This window comes from Thermobia domestica, chromosome 13 (assembly GCF_964235325.1).
Source record: "Thermobia domestica chromosome 13, izTheDome1.hap1.1, whole genome shotgun sequence".
Classification (NCBI taxonomy): Eukaryota; Metazoa; Arthropoda; class Insecta; order Zygentoma; family Lepismatidae; genus Thermobia; species Thermobia domestica.
This window is the reverse complement of record NC_137466.1, coordinates 161044651-161062015: the sequence shown is the minus strand read 5'-3', so window position 1 is coordinate 161062015 and position 17365 is coordinate 161044651. Positions and strand designations below refer to the sequence as shown.

Sequence of the window (17365 nt, the reverse complement as noted above, 5' to 3'; positions counted from 1 at the left end):
TAATTTCCAACTGACGTGTTACACATTTAAAGGTCAGAAAAATGGAAACTACAATTGCACAGCCCAATCATCAGGAAAGTTCTTCTTTGCTCAAAAGTGTACGGACATTTCAATCTCACCACCCCAATATATTTGAAAATAATTATTGAACATTACATTCCTATCCCGAATAAAAGAATAAATCTATTACTAAAAATATATTAAACTAATACAATATTACGACTAAATTCAATGAGGCAAGGATCACAATATAATAAATTCATCATGAAAATAAAAACAAATAGCTACAACTTACTTCTTTAGTCATTCTGTTCCACTCATTGATCTCCCGTTCTTTCTCTTTGAGAGCTTCTTGCAGCTTCTCTAGCTCTCTTGAGTACTCATCGCGCTCTTGTTCTCTCTCTGCTGCCTGTTCTTCTAGAAAAGCTCGAGTAGCTTTTAATTGTTTATCCGCTGCTTCAATCTATAGCAAATATAACAAGAAAACTATAATATTAGAGAAACTAATTTTTAAATAAAAGAGAAGCAAGCTATTGAAAATTGTAATATATTTGCAAACGCTTCCTTTTTTTTTTTTTTTTTTTTTTTTTTTTTTTTTTTTTTTTTTTTTTTTTTTTTACCTAAGTCACAACTCAAGCCACACATGCAAATATTGCAATTCAAAAATCACAAGAGGTAACTTTTATGCACCCCCACAAGTTACAGAATTTCTCTTCAAGTACCTTGACTTTGCAAGTCTTTCCATTCACAAAATTTTGGATAAAGTATTTCCTTTGCATCTACAATATGTATGTTTTAGTGTCTAATTCACTAATATGTAAATAACTAAATAAACACTGGAGAAACAGTAATAGAGACAATTTACTACTACATATATATATCCTGAGTGGCAACAAATTGGCAAGCTCAATATGAATATGAGTGGTTTGATTCCTTAGGAAGGGGAGAGCAATTTAAAGCAAAACGAGAAGTTACATCTATAAATCAACGAGTAGCTGAACAACTTTTATATGATGTTGTTGTTGTTGTTGTTGTTGATGATGATGATGATAATAATAATGATGATGATGATCATGATGATAAAGAAAATACTGCAGAAGTATCATGTTTAGGGAAAGAAATATGGTACTCTAACGTAAACTAATTATGACTGGATCAATAATTGGCAGCCAAAGTAAACAAGTGAGGAAAAACTTATGTTCAAGATTTACGAAGACTGGATATTGCTAGGATAGACGACACAACGTTGTTCCAAAATAAATAATGAATTTTCTAATATGTTATTTGTTTAAAGTGAAATATGTGTCGCTTATTTACTTACATAATTTATCTCTAGCTAATAGTTCAGGAAATATGTTACATGTTTTAAAAAGGATATGCGACCAGGTTAACCACAACTCTCATTCCGAAATAAAGTGTTGCTAATTTACAGTTGTACTAGTATATTATTCTTTCTTTTGTTTAACTTTGTAAAACTATTATCCCCAAAACGTTTGAACATTTTATATTCCTTTAAAAAAAATGAAATTGTGCTTAAATTATTCTGATGATTATTTCAATATGATCATTACTCTGTTCAAACAGATAAGTGATTAAATTTTAGTCTTGTACAGTAGACAACTCCACCACCAGCTGTGCACTCCTGTTTTACTAATTTACAAATGATTTTTTAGATGTGTCCAGATATTTACACAGATACTTGTTAATATGACATGGAAGTAAATATGCAGGAAGTTATAAAATTGACAAGATGAAGGTAAAGAATGTCAATATAAACAATAATACGTCGTTTATTCATATATAGCTGATATATACTGCCCTCCAAAAGCAATTCTTTTCACATTGCATATGAGTTCGGAGAAATTAATTTATGAGTGTGGAAAAATGACTATAAAATTTCTTCGTAGCAAAATGATTGGAGTTCTTACCCATGTAGGAAACCCGAGTTCGATTCCGATGGTTACACATTCAGATTTAACGCCGTTGTAAGCCTATTGGCATAATAAACACGTCTTCTCGAATAGCCTAGCTGTTGGCAAGGAATATTAAACAAAAGGAGTACCAAAACTTGTTTTTTAAAATCAATATTCACGTATAAACAATCATAACGTGCGATATGCATCATAATACTGTGTAAAACTGAAACTTCATTCTTCAACAAAAGTTGGAAGCTATAATTTTTGGAACCATGGTAGCTCACAAAGAGGAGAGGGGAGATTGCCCTCTTCCCCTGGATTTTTAAAAAGGATTTGGTTCTTCGAAATAAATGGTGAAATATTACAGGGATGGCCAATTCCGGAATTTTTACTTTCCGGAAAGTAAAATCGGAAAAAATCCGGAATTTTCTAAATTCCGGATTTTTTCGGTATTGGAATTTTTCCGAAATCTAGAAAATGAAATTTCCGGAATCCGGATTTCGGAAAATTTTGACCATCCCTAAAATATTAATTCGTTTGCTTACACACTGCTGTATTTAATATATTTACTGCAGTTAAGTAATCTGTGTAAATAATTGTTGTTTTACATAAATATTACGTGCATCGCTGTATGTGTATTCGTGACTTCGCTTGCGTATCGGCGTTTTCCTGAAAAAAATTCTAAGGCGTTTATGTTTGGAACATTACACCACAATTATCTTGAAAGCATGCTAACTTCAAAATCTAATACTACTTCGCATTACATAAAGCTATTAATAAAAACTTCCTGTACAAACGCCGAAATTTAATAATGGTTCACTGATCCTAAATAAACATTATCAAGTGACAAAGCCGAATTGTAAATAAATTTTCCATTAATGTTTCATCTGGTGATACCATACAGATAGTTGAAACTAGAATCGCGCTAAAGGAGAAATAAATACATTTAAAATGTCTTCATCACGAAAAAGAAAAGTTCTCATTCCGATCTGCTTTTGGAAGGCAGTGAGAAACAGTAAATGACCCGAAAGATCACATGCTCAGTTCACCTTTTCCCAAAACCTGTTCTTTACAAGTTGTTGCACATTCTTTCCACACTGGATATTTAAGAATATTTGTTTAAAATGTTCACCATAATTGCTAGATTTTTCATTCTTAACAGACATAACACAAGCAACTTTATTTTATTTCCTACACCTTGGAAGTTAAGCGTACACATGCACCGTGTCACTGTCAGGAAATGTTAATTACATGTGCTTGTTTCTTACCCAAGACTGTGTATTTGTTAATTACCTTATAACAGCAAAACCTGTGAGCCTTTTGAGGGGTTTCAAATGTAACCTAGTATAGAAAAAGTAAATTGTATAATTTTAAATTGGTGCAACATTTTTTTGTATGATACGTAGAGGATCAATGCAATATAAGAAAACAACCTAACGTTCTTCACTATGGAAACTTCTATTAAATTACTATAGTATTTTCATCTGTTGAGCTAGAGATGTCATGAGCATTTAAGAAGATAATTTTAGGAAAATTAGGTAATATTTTAAAAAATCAATTGAATATTTATTTATTTAATTATTAGTAATTTAATTTTAAAAACTTAAACCAATGAGACATATTCCCCAATATTACTATCAAAAATCATCTTCCGAACAGCAAAATGCGATTGCGGCTACTAACATTTCACACTATCACTGCGCGAATGTATTCGGTATATCGTCCATTAGAAGAATATCGTCCAAATAAAAAGACTACAATAGATATATTTCATGTGGACATCAGCGCAAATCATCTTTAACATTGGGGAAGGAGGGGGGCGAGAGTAAGACTGTTCCTTTTTTTAAAGCGATGTTCAAAATATTTGTGAAATTGTAAAACAATGCAGTGGAAGATCAGGAAGCACAATTGTCTTCAACATTGGGAAGCGGGCAGATTTGAGTCTTATTATTCTTGGGGGGGGGGGGGGGAATGAGAATCATATTATGGTAGATGAATCTGATTTCTGAGATGAACCTATTGTATATTATACAGCAAGGGACATCAATTTCATCTCACTTTTCTTTGTGACAGTCGGACAGAAATCATCACATTTCTCCTCAAAAAACACATTTCAAATCTGATTATTGGCGGGGACAGTCCCCCCCCCCCAGTTTCAGGATTGGGGGGACATGTCTCCCTCATCTGCCCAAAATTTGCGCCAGTTCATGTGGATGCAAAACAATACTCGAGCACATACTTTAGCATATAGAACAAAGTTTTACGAATGTATGTATACTTCTAAACACAGGTGCACCTGTTACATTCAATATACAATAAATAAATAAATATTGTTAAATATCAAAAGAAAAATACACGTTAACATAATTTTAAAAACAACAGTTACAGACAACAAATGAAATGTAATTTACTTCTTTGTAAATTTAATTTTATTTTGCTTATCTGTTACCAACTTTCCAAAATCTCTTTTACCTTGCATCATATATTTAATTTATTTCTTTAAGCATCATTTATTATTTTTCTAAACTTTTGTCTTAAATAATGTACCACTAATGAAGTTTCTAGTGTGTCTCAACAGATGAACATATTATGATTACTTAATAAATGTTTTCATATTGAGGATCGTTAGGCTGTTTCATTATATTGTAGTGCACACAATGTTTAGGAATGCCAATTTTTAAGTTTAAAGTCATATTTCTATTTTGATCATTCACCCTATTTATTTCAATAATTTTACAGTGTTCGGAAGACAGTTACCATAAATGATTTCAATGAGTAAATTACAGACAAACGTAACATGATTATAAGAGAGACAACTTAATACGGCGACTGAAAACAGAGCTTCAAGGAAAGTGAAAAGGCCCTACTTTACAATTCGGTAACCATAAGATAAGAAGACAAAAATCATGGAAGTTTGACCGTCTAAAACTCATTGAAAGATTGCTGACGTATATCGGAAGGGTATAATGTCATAAAAACATACTGAATCAACTCCTTCATACATGATGATGATATTTACATGATCATTACTGAGCTTCCACTCAGAACAGGATTTATATTTCATACTAGCTGAAATACCCATTCTTCGCATGGGTCAGATAAAATATCTATGTAAACACACTGAACAACAAAAGAAAAAATCGGTCATTTTCGATTATTTTTACATGTCTCGGTAACCTTCCCGCTCCTTGCAGGTGACCCCCGGCCCGCATACAATGGTAGCTGAATTTGAAAGTCATCGCTAATGGAAGTGTCACCATTGATCTCAGCGATTGCGAAAACTATGGATTTGACACTAATATCGGTCATTTTGGATTATTTTTACATGTTTTCGTATGCCTCCCACCTTCGGTGACCACCGGCCCGCAGCCGAATGGGGTGAATTTGGAAGTGATTGCGACCGGAGTTTCACCATTCATCTCAGCGACCGCGAAAACTATGAATTCGACACTAATATCGGTCATTTTCTACTATTTTTACATGTTACTGTAAACGCTTCCCCTGAGACACCCCTGGTTCAAATTTTGAAAGACACGCTTCGTCTTTGGTCTGGGTTCTGGACCAAGGTACCCGTGACCAAAATTTGGTAACTCTCGGTCCACTCGTTTGATCGCTACGCCGCACACAGACAGACAGACAGACAAACAAACTCTTTATTTTATTTATATTAAATTGAAATTTCTAACACTATTTACCAATGTGTTGTCATGACATCACACTTTCTCTGTATATGTCATCTATCTATCGATTGAATTTCAGACGGGCACTTTTCTGACCCACAGAAGTCTTATTTCAATAATAATAATTTAAAAAAATAAAAATAAAAATAAAAAAAACCTTTGCTAGTCCGGTTGACATATTTCATTTGCAGTACTACAATGATTATGTATGGAAACACAATATTATGTATATACGTATGTGCTATTATGAATTTTTACATACTTCTCAATTCTCTGAAGATAATATAACTTTATGCCTGATCGTAATGCAGCTTTATTGAAAATAAATTCACACTGCGTTTAAGCTAAAAGGATAAAACTAATACCATTTAATTGATATTTGAATTCATAAGCAGAAAATATTACAAAAGAATAAAGCCACCAATCCCGAAGAATATTTTGCGGAAAGATGGCCTTACATGATCTATTATTAATATAGAAAAAACAGAAGACATAAGTTTAAACCATACCCGATCTCAAGCTTTTAAGGAAAAGATGACAGCACATTGTATAGTATACTGCGACTATGATATAACAGTAAAGCAACAGAATAATTAAGAATGAAAATAAAAATCAATGAAAAGACGAAAGAAGAAAAACTATTAAAATATTCTACAATTTCAGTTTATAAATACAATAAACCAAAAATAAAATCTTAAATTAAATGTCGCACAATTTCGATTTATAAGATAAAGAAAACAGACAGGAAACTGAAATCCTTGATGAGATTAAAAAGAAAATGGAAATTTACTTCGAAACAAAAACTGTGGTGAAACCAACGAAAAACTATACAAGAAGAAACCAAAAGAAAATCTATTATTATGAAATTATGATATATTGTCTTCACATGAAGAAAGTGTGCAAAGCTTGTAACTATTTGTACGATATTCTCATAAAACATGAACTTTTCACATAATTTGTCTAGCACAAAACCCATATAGTAAGATTACAGTTTGGAACATATGAACCTGCTCTCCGAAAGTAAATTCATTGAAATACGTATCTAGTATTGGGCCATTGTACTCCTTTAACAAAATAAAGATACTTGTTAAGAGACAATAAAGAATACATCACAAAACTAACTAAAAAATTATTGGACTTTTACTTCCTGTTATCCCCGAAAAAATATTACATTTAGTACTTTTACCAATACATTTTATGAAAACCACAATACAGTAAAAAAATAAATAAATAAATAAATGGATTACTTAGGTAGAAAGTACAAGTTTCTTCACAGAGACTAGTAATGCTGCTCATTTTGCGACATACTATTGTAGTAACATACACTACAGTATTGGAAAAAAATCCTAGTAAAGGAACAGAAAGGAGAGAGAACAGTGAAAAAATATATCCTTACTTGTTGTTCGAGATCTTCCTTTTCTCGTTTTGCCTCTTCTGCTAGTTTGTCACCCTCTATACAGAGCTCTTCTATGATATGCAACAAATGGGAAGAATCATGTGCACTAGGAGACTTCACACTCAATACTCTTCGAGCTATAAGAATAAGAGAAAAAATATTATGAAATATTTTGATTTTACGATTAAATAAGACAAAAGCGAAACATATTATCCGATGTGTAGAAATTCTTCGACGCCCTAAACTGCTTGTCACTAATTCTAATGCAGAACAAACTTTTACGTTTATATCGGGCGAGTATGGAGCATTCATTGTTTCTTTGACGCAGGGGCCGCGGTGGCTCAGTGGTACAGCGTTCACCTCTGGTGTGTGGGGTCCCTGGTTTATCCCCGCTCACGCCAAGTGAACTTTATGATGGACAAACACCGTGTGCGTGGCTTTTCTCGGGGTCCTCCCACTTTCTTCATTCCACCATTTCCCGTTTCCTTTAGTCCACACAGCATAAACGTGGGACGTAAAACTTAAAGATGTCATGTTTCTTCGACGTCTTTAACTGCTCGTCACCAATTCTAATGAAGAACAAACTTTTGTTTTTATATCGGGAGAGTGTGGAGTATGCATTGTTTCTACAAATTTCAAGTGGGACATTTACACAGTGTATCAGTAGCAACAGTTGTTTCCTACGGCAAAAGAGAGATTTTTCGTCATCCTAAAGAGTAATAGGTTAAAAGGACCGAAATCTCAATTGCTCCATCTTATTCGTAATGACAGTAAAAGAAATAATTTTTTCTATTTGTTGGTGCTCCTACTTCAACCATGCAATACTTTGTGATTTTATGTAAATCTGTCCCCAATGTTCGTATTTTTTTTCATATGTAGACTGACTAAAAATCCGTACTAAGTGCCAAAATGTTGAGTAAAAAGCCCAGATTTTACTTCAGAACTGGTGGGACATAGACCCACGAGCATTATTCTAGCGATTATTTGAACTACTCCTATAGTGAATACTACGTAGCCCGTTTTTCACTGAGCAGAGAGTTAGGCACATAGGCCACATCTTGACACTAAAGTAAACTTTTCCGTTTTTGGCACTTAGCACGAATTTCATTTTCAATCTACATACTGGAAACGGACTGGATTTTACTTTAGAACTGGTGAGACATAGACCTACGAGCATTATTCTAGCGATTATTTGAACTACTCCTATAGTGAATACTACATAGCCCGTTTTTCACTCAGCAGAGTTAGGCACATAGGCCACATCTTGACACTAAAGTGAACTTTTCCGTTTTTGGCACTTAGCACGAATTTCATTTTCAATCTACATACTGGAAACGGACTGGATTTTACTTTAGAACTGGTGAGACATAGACCCACGAGCATTATTCTAGCGATTATTTGAACTACTCCTATAGTGAATACTACATAGCCCGTTTTTCACTCAGCAGAGTTAGGCACATAGGCCACATCTTGACACTAAACTGAACTTTTCCGTTTTTGGCACTTAGCACGAATTTCATTTTCAATCTACATACTGGAAACGGACTGGATTTTACTTTAGAACTGGTGAGACATAGACCCACGAGCATTATTCTAGCGATTATTTGAACTACTCCTATAGTGAATACTACGTAGCCCGTTTTTCACTGAGCAGAGAGTTAGGCACATAGGCCACATCTTGACACTAAAGTAAACTTTTCCGTTTTTGGCACTTAGCACGAATTTCATTTTCAATCTACATACTGGAAAATTATTAAGGAAACGGACTGGGACAGAACTTCTTGTAGGTAGTAGGCTCCAGCAAGAGTGCATACCTTAAGGTGAGTTTAAATAAGCGCTAATAATCAATAGACAGCAGCATGTACTCCTTATTTTTCTAAGCATTTTGTCGGGAGCGACAATATTCAAAATAATTCAATGAAATTCAAGAGATGAGTAGAAAGACAAGTTAAATACATAATCAGAGAATAAATCTTGCAGTTTTTCGATATATTATTTCTGTCCTTGTTGAAAGTACTTATTTTATTCTTCAGAAACATGCTGCCAATGATGGTTATCTCTCAACAATGAAAGAACATCAAAAACTGCACGAATGATTCTCTGATTATTATTGATTGAACTTGTCTTCCGACCATGTTTGAATATTTATCCCTTGCATTTGGTTGAATTATTTTGAATACTGTCGGGCCTTACAAAATACATGGGAAAGATTGGGGAAACGTGTTGCCATTAATTGGGGATAATCGAGCCTTCACACATACGTTAACCGCTAAATCACTTACATTCTTTATTCTCATTGATTCCGCAACCCGTATGCAAATTTGGATAGTTTTCTCTAGCGTAGAAGAAGCGTACGTTTCTAAATTACTAAAAGGAACTTAAATTTATTCATTCCTTCCGGAGTTACTGATAAAGTGTAAAAAGTCAGGAACATTTCCTGGCGATTGCAAATTTCGTCCTTAATTAGGTATTTTTTCGTCTTTTGTTGTATAGTTGAGGCTTGTTTATTATTAATATTTATTCATTACAATTTGAATTTCACATTTTTTTTCATATTTGTTTATTTATTACTCCTGAGCAGAGTGCGAAATCATAAGAGTCGAAATAGGGGGAGGAGGGGAGACAGAAGTGTAAAAAAATCTTCGTACTGAAATGTTTCGACATGGAGAGGGAGGGTTCATATATTTGAACATTCATAATTACTTAACTATGTAAGATTAGGGATACCGTTAACCACTAGTTCACCCATTAATTATGCATACATGCGAAATATATGTTAATTAGCCCTATATATGAATTACTGTAATTAATTTACAAGCTTCTGTTAATAGTATAACTTAATTCACCTCCCAGTAAGTTTCTAGTGAGAGCAATTTTCTTCCAAAAATATAATTTTCCTCTCATTCCTCCCAGGATTACGCACCCTGCTCATGAGTGCTGTACTATAAATGTATTATTATCATTATTACTCGTATTTATAAAGCTACTATACTACGTTATGATTAAACACATTAGCTTCAGTTACAATAGAGAATAAACTATTCCTACCGTTGTAATCCTACCTGAATCTAAATGCAGTACATTTTTTTAAGTCTCGCCAAATTTGCGTACATCGTGCATTATGGGTGGTAACAGGAAATAACTTGTAAAGATGTGCTAATTAAAAAAATTTCGAACTGCCAACATTATGACATCACTGTCTCGAGAGAAACATTTGATGATACGATGGCAAAGGTTTAGGAGAAGGAAGTGTTTCAAAAATATTGGAGAAGGAATATTGCAAATTCTCCGAGTGATAGAAGAATTTGCAAGATGATTTAAAAATTTCAAACAAACTGGAAATTGTGTTGATTTATCACGTAATAGTAGACCTGCAACCGATATAGAAAAGGCTGAATCCAAAGCTCCAACATTTTTATATTGTTCTTTGCATTTCCGTTAGTTTGAAAACCATCGCGGAACACTGACCCTACAAAGACTTCCACTTAAAATAAACCATACTACTGTTAATTTATAGAATCACTTTAGCTGCATCATTTGATGATTTCATTCGGCAGTTATTAGGAAAAGAATTATTTTCTATAAAACGGCACAGGTAGTGGACAAGAAATGAAAGAGAGAAATTGGCCTCGAAAATGATAAATTACTAATGTTCTTATGCAACGAAACAAAGAAAGTTCTTGGAAGGTTACCGTTGAGTGGTGAACTCGTGCTGTACCAGACAGTAATTATGTTTGAATGATATAAGTGGGTTATTGGCAATATACGAAGTAATTTTATTTACTGTGATTTCTATGTTAAATTATTTGTTATACATAATATTGTGGGCCGTTATTAGTAGTCAGGAGGTGCCTAGTGTTAGAGTTTGAACTGTTGGAAGGTTAAGCCTAGTAGTAAGTAAGTCATGATGAAGATATTCCAGAAAGCCTGATAAGTAATTACTATATAATGCTCTTTTACACTACTTATTCATAAATATTGTCGCTATTATTAAAATCTTAAATAGCCAACATTTGCAATATTATTATGCACCGAAGTATAATAATAATAATAATAATAATAATAATAATAATAATAATAATAATAATAATAATAATAATAATAATAATAATAATAATAATAATAATAATAATAATAATAATAATAATAATAATAATAATTATTATTATTATTATTATTATTATTATTATTATTATTATTATTATTATTATTATTATTATTATTATTATTATTATTATTATTATTATTATTATTATTTAAGTAGCAGTATGCGCTAGTATTGACTTACCTTTGTCTTGAATCTGTGTAAGATTTTCAGTTCTTCTGGTTATGCTGGGTTGTATACTCTCCCCGTAACCTTCGGTAACAACTTCCTTTCTTCGCTTCTCATTTTCGACATCAGCAAGCTTGCCTTTGGCTGTTTGTAATTCAATAATCAACGATTCCTGGTTTGACTCCAGAGATTTCACTTGATCAATATACGACTGTCGTTCACTTTCGTACCCCTGCAGAAAACTCTTCGCTTCATGAAGTTCTAGCATCAATTTATCTTTTTCTTGAGCTTCGATGTGAAGCTGTTCTGTCAAAAATGATATTTTATCTTCCAATACTGATATTTCCAGTTGTTGTGCAGTTACGTTACCATATTTTCGTTTCAGAACCATCAACATCTTTCTGATATCTGATTTCAAATGGGATAGACAGTTATCTAAATCTGACGTCACAAACGCAAACGGATTCGATTTCTCATCCACACAACGCAATAAATTTTCATCATTAAAGAGCGACATTACACGATCAATGTTTGGCGCAAAACTAACTCTTTTTAATCCTTTTTTCTTGGCTACTGAAGTTTGACCTCTTCCGGGAGATGTCACTGATTCGTCACTGCTCAGAGGTCCTTGTTCGACTGATTCGTTATCCGATACAAGGGCTTCACTTGATACACTATGCACAGCGGATTTATTCTCACCGTCTTCGGTAGCAAGAGAAGTGTTAGAATCTTCAGATTTCAAAGCAGCTTCTTTCACTTTTTCAAACGTTTCGCCATCCAGTTCTTTATCTTCAGCCGATTTCTCCAACAAAGCAGAGTTTAGTTCTTCTTCACATTTATTCAAATATGCCATTAGATTATCAATAATTCCTTTTACAGAATAACAAGCCTTCTTCCAATTGTCCCTAGAACAGAGATACAGAAAAATATAAATTATAACTTGATTTAACGATCTCAACGTTTTACAGTAAAAATAATTTGCTAATGATAAGTGTAAACACAAGTAAAAACTCTATGGTCTATGGAACCCGGAGGTTCAATGCTGCGTTCACAAAAAGCGTTCCTACTTTCTTTCATTCTGGCTACATGATCTGCCTACCGAAGCCTCCTAGATTTGATGACCCTAACAATGGTAAACCGTATAAATTATGTAGTTCTTCGTTATGAAGTTTCCGGCTATTCCCATTCCTCTTAGGTCCGAATATTCGTCTCAGGATCTTGTTCTCAAATACTTTCAGTCTATGTTCTTCTCTCAGAGTCAGCGACCATGTTTCGCAACCATACAGAACAACAGGCATGATTATCGTTTTATATATTTTAAGCTTCAAATTCCTCGACAGAATACGCGACGACAAGAGATTTTGAACTGAATAACACGAATTCCCTGCTTTTAGTTGGCATCTAATTTATTCGTGAATATGGTTTTCGTCTGTTAATACTGATCCTAGATATTTGAAAATATCCACTTTATAAAAAAGTATTATTTGACATTTTAACGCATTCATCATTTGCCGTACTACGACCCCGATGAACTTCCTACAGAACAAAAGATATAATTCTTAATATGGTCGTTCTCAAGCTTCTGCTATTCGTGCACCTAGATTGGTATGATTGGCATCCGTTCAGCGCCGAGGCTATATGAGAGATGTATCTACAGTTCAAGCGGAATCCGAACTAATGCAAAAACGTTTAAATTTCATGGTGCTCTCACTGGGAATTGAATTCGGAACTCCGTGCACGAGAAGCGAGCGCTGACCACTATACCACCGATGAGGGCTTGCGTAACTACAGAAGTGTGACTTAGAAAACTGTATAATAAAATATATTGATAATGGACATTAGATGTAACTAGTCGTAACGGTATCGCTACGCAAACTTGTGGTCAAGAAACACTGTTCTACAACACTCACGTTACAGAAGAATTAGTATTTTTTTTTTTAACTTTAAAAATGACAGAAGTCACAAATTATCTTAATAATGATCTGGTGTTTTAAAAAGTGTTAAACAGTGTTATTTTTTAATAAATAATATATATGTCAGCCATATATGTCATTAATAAGCACAAGTTTCTTCCTGACGAGCAATAACACGTCGAAGTCATTAGGAAAGTTTTAAATTTTATAATGTAATGGAACTACAGCCATTGGTGGCTAGTGAAACGAGGTGCTGGGCAGAAAAAAGAGGAGAGACTTTCCTTCAAGTATATAACATCATATATGGTATACGCCGGGTCTAGCTTCTGGAATTATCTATATTTGTTTTATAAGTGCAAACTGTTTATGCCTGTTATTATGGGAGTTTTCTACTGCTACATGCATATGGCAATATTTGCATACATAACTCAATTTTTGTGTTAAACATTCTAAAACTGAGAATCCATGAAGCATTTTCAACAAAAAAACATAAGCTGGAATGGTGATTTAGATGAGGCGCACTTTACTGGTAGACGATCCTGGTAAAAATGAGGTGATTTGTTCCATAATCTTAGTACTGAGGCCGGAGCAAAAGTAGGAAGAACATGTCTTGTCTTACTAGTTTAGGAGGTAAAGTCTGTATTTACCTTGATCCTCTCGTTTCTTTATTTTTACATGAAATATATAAAGTCTACTGCATGACAAATATGTATAGGTAATACGAATACAGGGAGAGGTACAAAATGTTCTCCCTCTCTCTCAAAGCTTTAATTCTATTCATCTGAGTACAAGCATTTTGTAAGCATAAGTCTTAGAAAAAAAGAAAAAAAGATGAACTTAGTGATTCCAGATTTTGATGATTCGCTTGTCTCTTCCGTTACCAAATTTGGCATGGTGTAAGAGTTACCACTGCGACTTTTTTTCGGTCTATCGCGTCACTGACTAAGGAAACGCTATCCAACACTGGAGTGTATTGCAATATTCATCGTCACACCTATTAGTTACACATATCTGTCAAGAAAGCCCTACTCATAGTAAACTAAGCCACTATGAGACTGAGTTATAAACTTCGTGCTTTATTACCCTTAATATTGCTGATACTAGTTTTAAATCGTTACATACCATATGTATTCTTATATGTGAAATGAAATGAAAAGAATGCAATAAAATTTCTGGTTTTACATCCCACGCTTATGCCCTTTAAGCTAAAGGAGATGGATGATTAATCAAGGTGAATGATAATGAAATAATTAGTGGAATGCGAATGTGGAAGGCACCGGGAGAACCCAGGGAGAAAACAACGACATGATGTTGCCCACTACAATCTCATTTCGCCTGCAGTTGAACCAGGAAACCCTAACATCAGAGATTAGCGCTCTACCGTGTCTCTTTATATTCTCATATATCTATCTATATAGTATTCTCATAATCAAAGTATGATGTGAAATTTGAAAATATTAAAGCACAACATTCGACGAAATAATCGTCCAAATTAAACGTTCCGCCGATATACTCAGTAACTTCAGAGGGTGATAAAACTCATGCAACGAAGTAAAGGCTTAATCAATGAGTGAATACTTATATTTTATATATACACAGAGTGTTTCAAAACAACACCGACAACGTCTAGGAGGTGATTCCTAACACCAAGATAAGACAAAAAGTATAGACCAACCTGGGTGCACAAATGCTTCCTTTCGGAGTTATAGGCTGTCGAAAACATGAAAAAAAAAATGAACTTTAAAGGTCCGTAGCTCCAAAACTACGGTAGTCGGGTCAAGACTTCACTTAGGAACTACATGTGCCCTATCCAAAAATCCATGTTTCAGAATCCTAAGGTACTCACGCAACAATTTTTATATACGGAGTTTGGCTTAGGCATATAATTTGAAGTACTCACCAACTACCTCTATGAAAGTCAGTGTTGCTTTGAAACACCCTGTATATATATATATACGCCAAAGTACCAAAAAAATTGCTGTGCCGTGTTGTTGAGAACTAATGCCAAGTGTTTTCTCGATGGACTCAACATTAGTTAACTGCAACTTGCGCACAGCACATGTGTTGCTGATAAATCTCATTCGACACAATTTCGCATTTCAAATGGGATTCACTGTTTTCTATAACAGAAAGGATTTTACTTTCGAGTTAGCTGAATATCTTAACAACATACCACGCAATCTTGTCAAAACTTCAGCAAATGTTAATGAAGAAAAAGTGCTTGTCTTTGATGGTTTATTTATTTATTTATTTATTTATTTATTTATTTATTCACTAAATTTCATACAGCACAAAGCCATTTACGTGTTACAATATTCTCTTCAGTTGAGTTCTAAAGTTTCGCTTAATAGTAAAAAATGTTGAAACCTGTTGAAATTGTGTTATAATCTTGCGCTAGTCTGTAAAACAAGGAGCGCTTAACAACTGATAACCTAGGAGCCTCGTAAGTTCGTGAATTTAGAAAGCGAGTTCATCGCGGAGGAATACGAAGGATAAAATGCAATAATAATTCAGAATCAACTTTACCATTGATGATCTTATTTAGGTAAAGTAAATCAGCTGCGTGATGTCATTTGTCAGGGGTACATAAGTTCATTAAGGAAATTAGTTCCTGTCTCGAGTGACCACGTAACTCAGGAATTCTAAATCTAACTATGGCAAGAAAGAAGTTTAAAACCGAGTCAATGCGAGATAGATTAGTAGGTACAGTCATATTCCCATACAGGTGAACAATATTCACTGATCGGGGAAATAAAAGCCTTGGAAAACATCGTAAGGGCAGGGAGACTTTGTATTTCAGGAAACGTAAAATATAGACCATATAGTTTCATGGCTCTGAATGAGGTCGATATGATGTAATCCGCAGAGGAGAGTTTTTCGTCCAAGTCTACCTCCTAGATCTTTTTGAAATGAAACCCACTTAATGGGTGCACTATTGATCTTATATATCTGACAAAGTACATTCTTTTTAAGGAGACAGAAAGGTTAGACGAGTTGTTGGGGTTTAAGGACAGATTCCAGTTGAAGCACCAGTTACTTAACATATACTTGCAGCTTGTCAAAGATGTTCTAAAATTAGACAGAACTAACAAACATACACCGCGCACTTGACTTTCTAAGAGTTCACCGAAAATGGAAACAAACGTAATTGTTAGCAGATTCTGTAGATAATATACATAATAAAGACAATTTAAAATAGCTTTTACAGAAAACTTCTTGAAGTTATTGATGCCTCATTATTTCGCAATTATAAAATGTTCTGGAGTCTCGCAAGAAGCAAGCTGTTCTTCTCCAGAACATCACAATGTCACACGCACTGGGAACACTGCCTCTTATAGCCAAGTAAGAGCTGAATGTTTTACAGAATTCATTATTTCTAATTTTAACAACTCAACCACTACTCCTAATAACGATTTTTCGAATTTATGTCTACGACGGATCTTTCCTCAGGTTCATTATCTTCTCTCAAATGATGTAATTTATAGTCAAAGCTCTCATTTTAAAGAACACACAAATCAATTTGCACTAGTTTTCTCATTGTGGTAATAATTAAGAAAAGCATTTCTTCAACGACACTTTTTTCTATTGTATATATATATATATCTCAAGACTTTTCACAAGCTTTGTAAACCCTTTTATCTGTCCTATCTTTAGTCCAAGCGCAAAAGAGAAATTATTTCGAATTACGGATTCCATTCTATTTCTTATTGTTGTCTTCAATGATTCTGAATCCATTTTACTAGAATATATTTTATACTATATAACGAATTATATGCTTCCTCATCAACATGGATTTTCCAAACAAACAAACAAAAAAGTGACACTCACAATGAGATTCCGGGACATAACCAAAGCACTTACTAAAAGAAAAGCTCGGATATCATTTATGCTGACCTTAGCAAAGCTTTCGACAGAGTTAATTATCATTTTCTTTAGTCTTAACTTTCAATATGAAGTTTCTCTAGTCTGTTATGTTTATTTAGAAAGCCTTCCCAAACCAAATACCGATCAGTTGTCTTAAAGAGTTTACATTCTATCCCTCAACTAGTTACTTGAGATGCACTATAAATTTTTCATCGTAGCTCTTTTTTTTTTTTTTTTAAAAAATATATTAATTATCTTGAGAAACTATTTGCAATTATTTCATGCTGACAATGTCGTTTCTTTCCCGTAAAACTATCTACCAA

At 33.7% G+C, this 17365-nt stretch overlaps 1 protein-coding gene across 2 annotated transcripts in view; it reads right to left on the bottom strand.

Annotated features, from left to right (window-relative positions):
• Nucleotides 1–17365, bottom strand: part of LOC145668685 (uncharacterized) — a 742633-nt gene that overhangs the window by 159796 nt on the left and 565472 nt on the right. For both annotated transcript variants that reach the window (XM_081736754.1, XM_081736755.1), the window contains exons 28-31: nt 11281–12170; nt 6993–7129; nt 3210–3257; nt 296–463 (exon numbers count right to left, since the gene is read on the bottom strand). In XM_081736754.1, the coding sequence (XP_081592880.1) occupies nt 296–463; nt 3210–3257; nt 6993–7129; nt 11281–12170 (1243 nt within the window). The remainder of the gene's footprint in view (nt 1–295; nt 464–3209; nt 3258–6992; nt 7130–11280; nt 12171–17365) is intronic.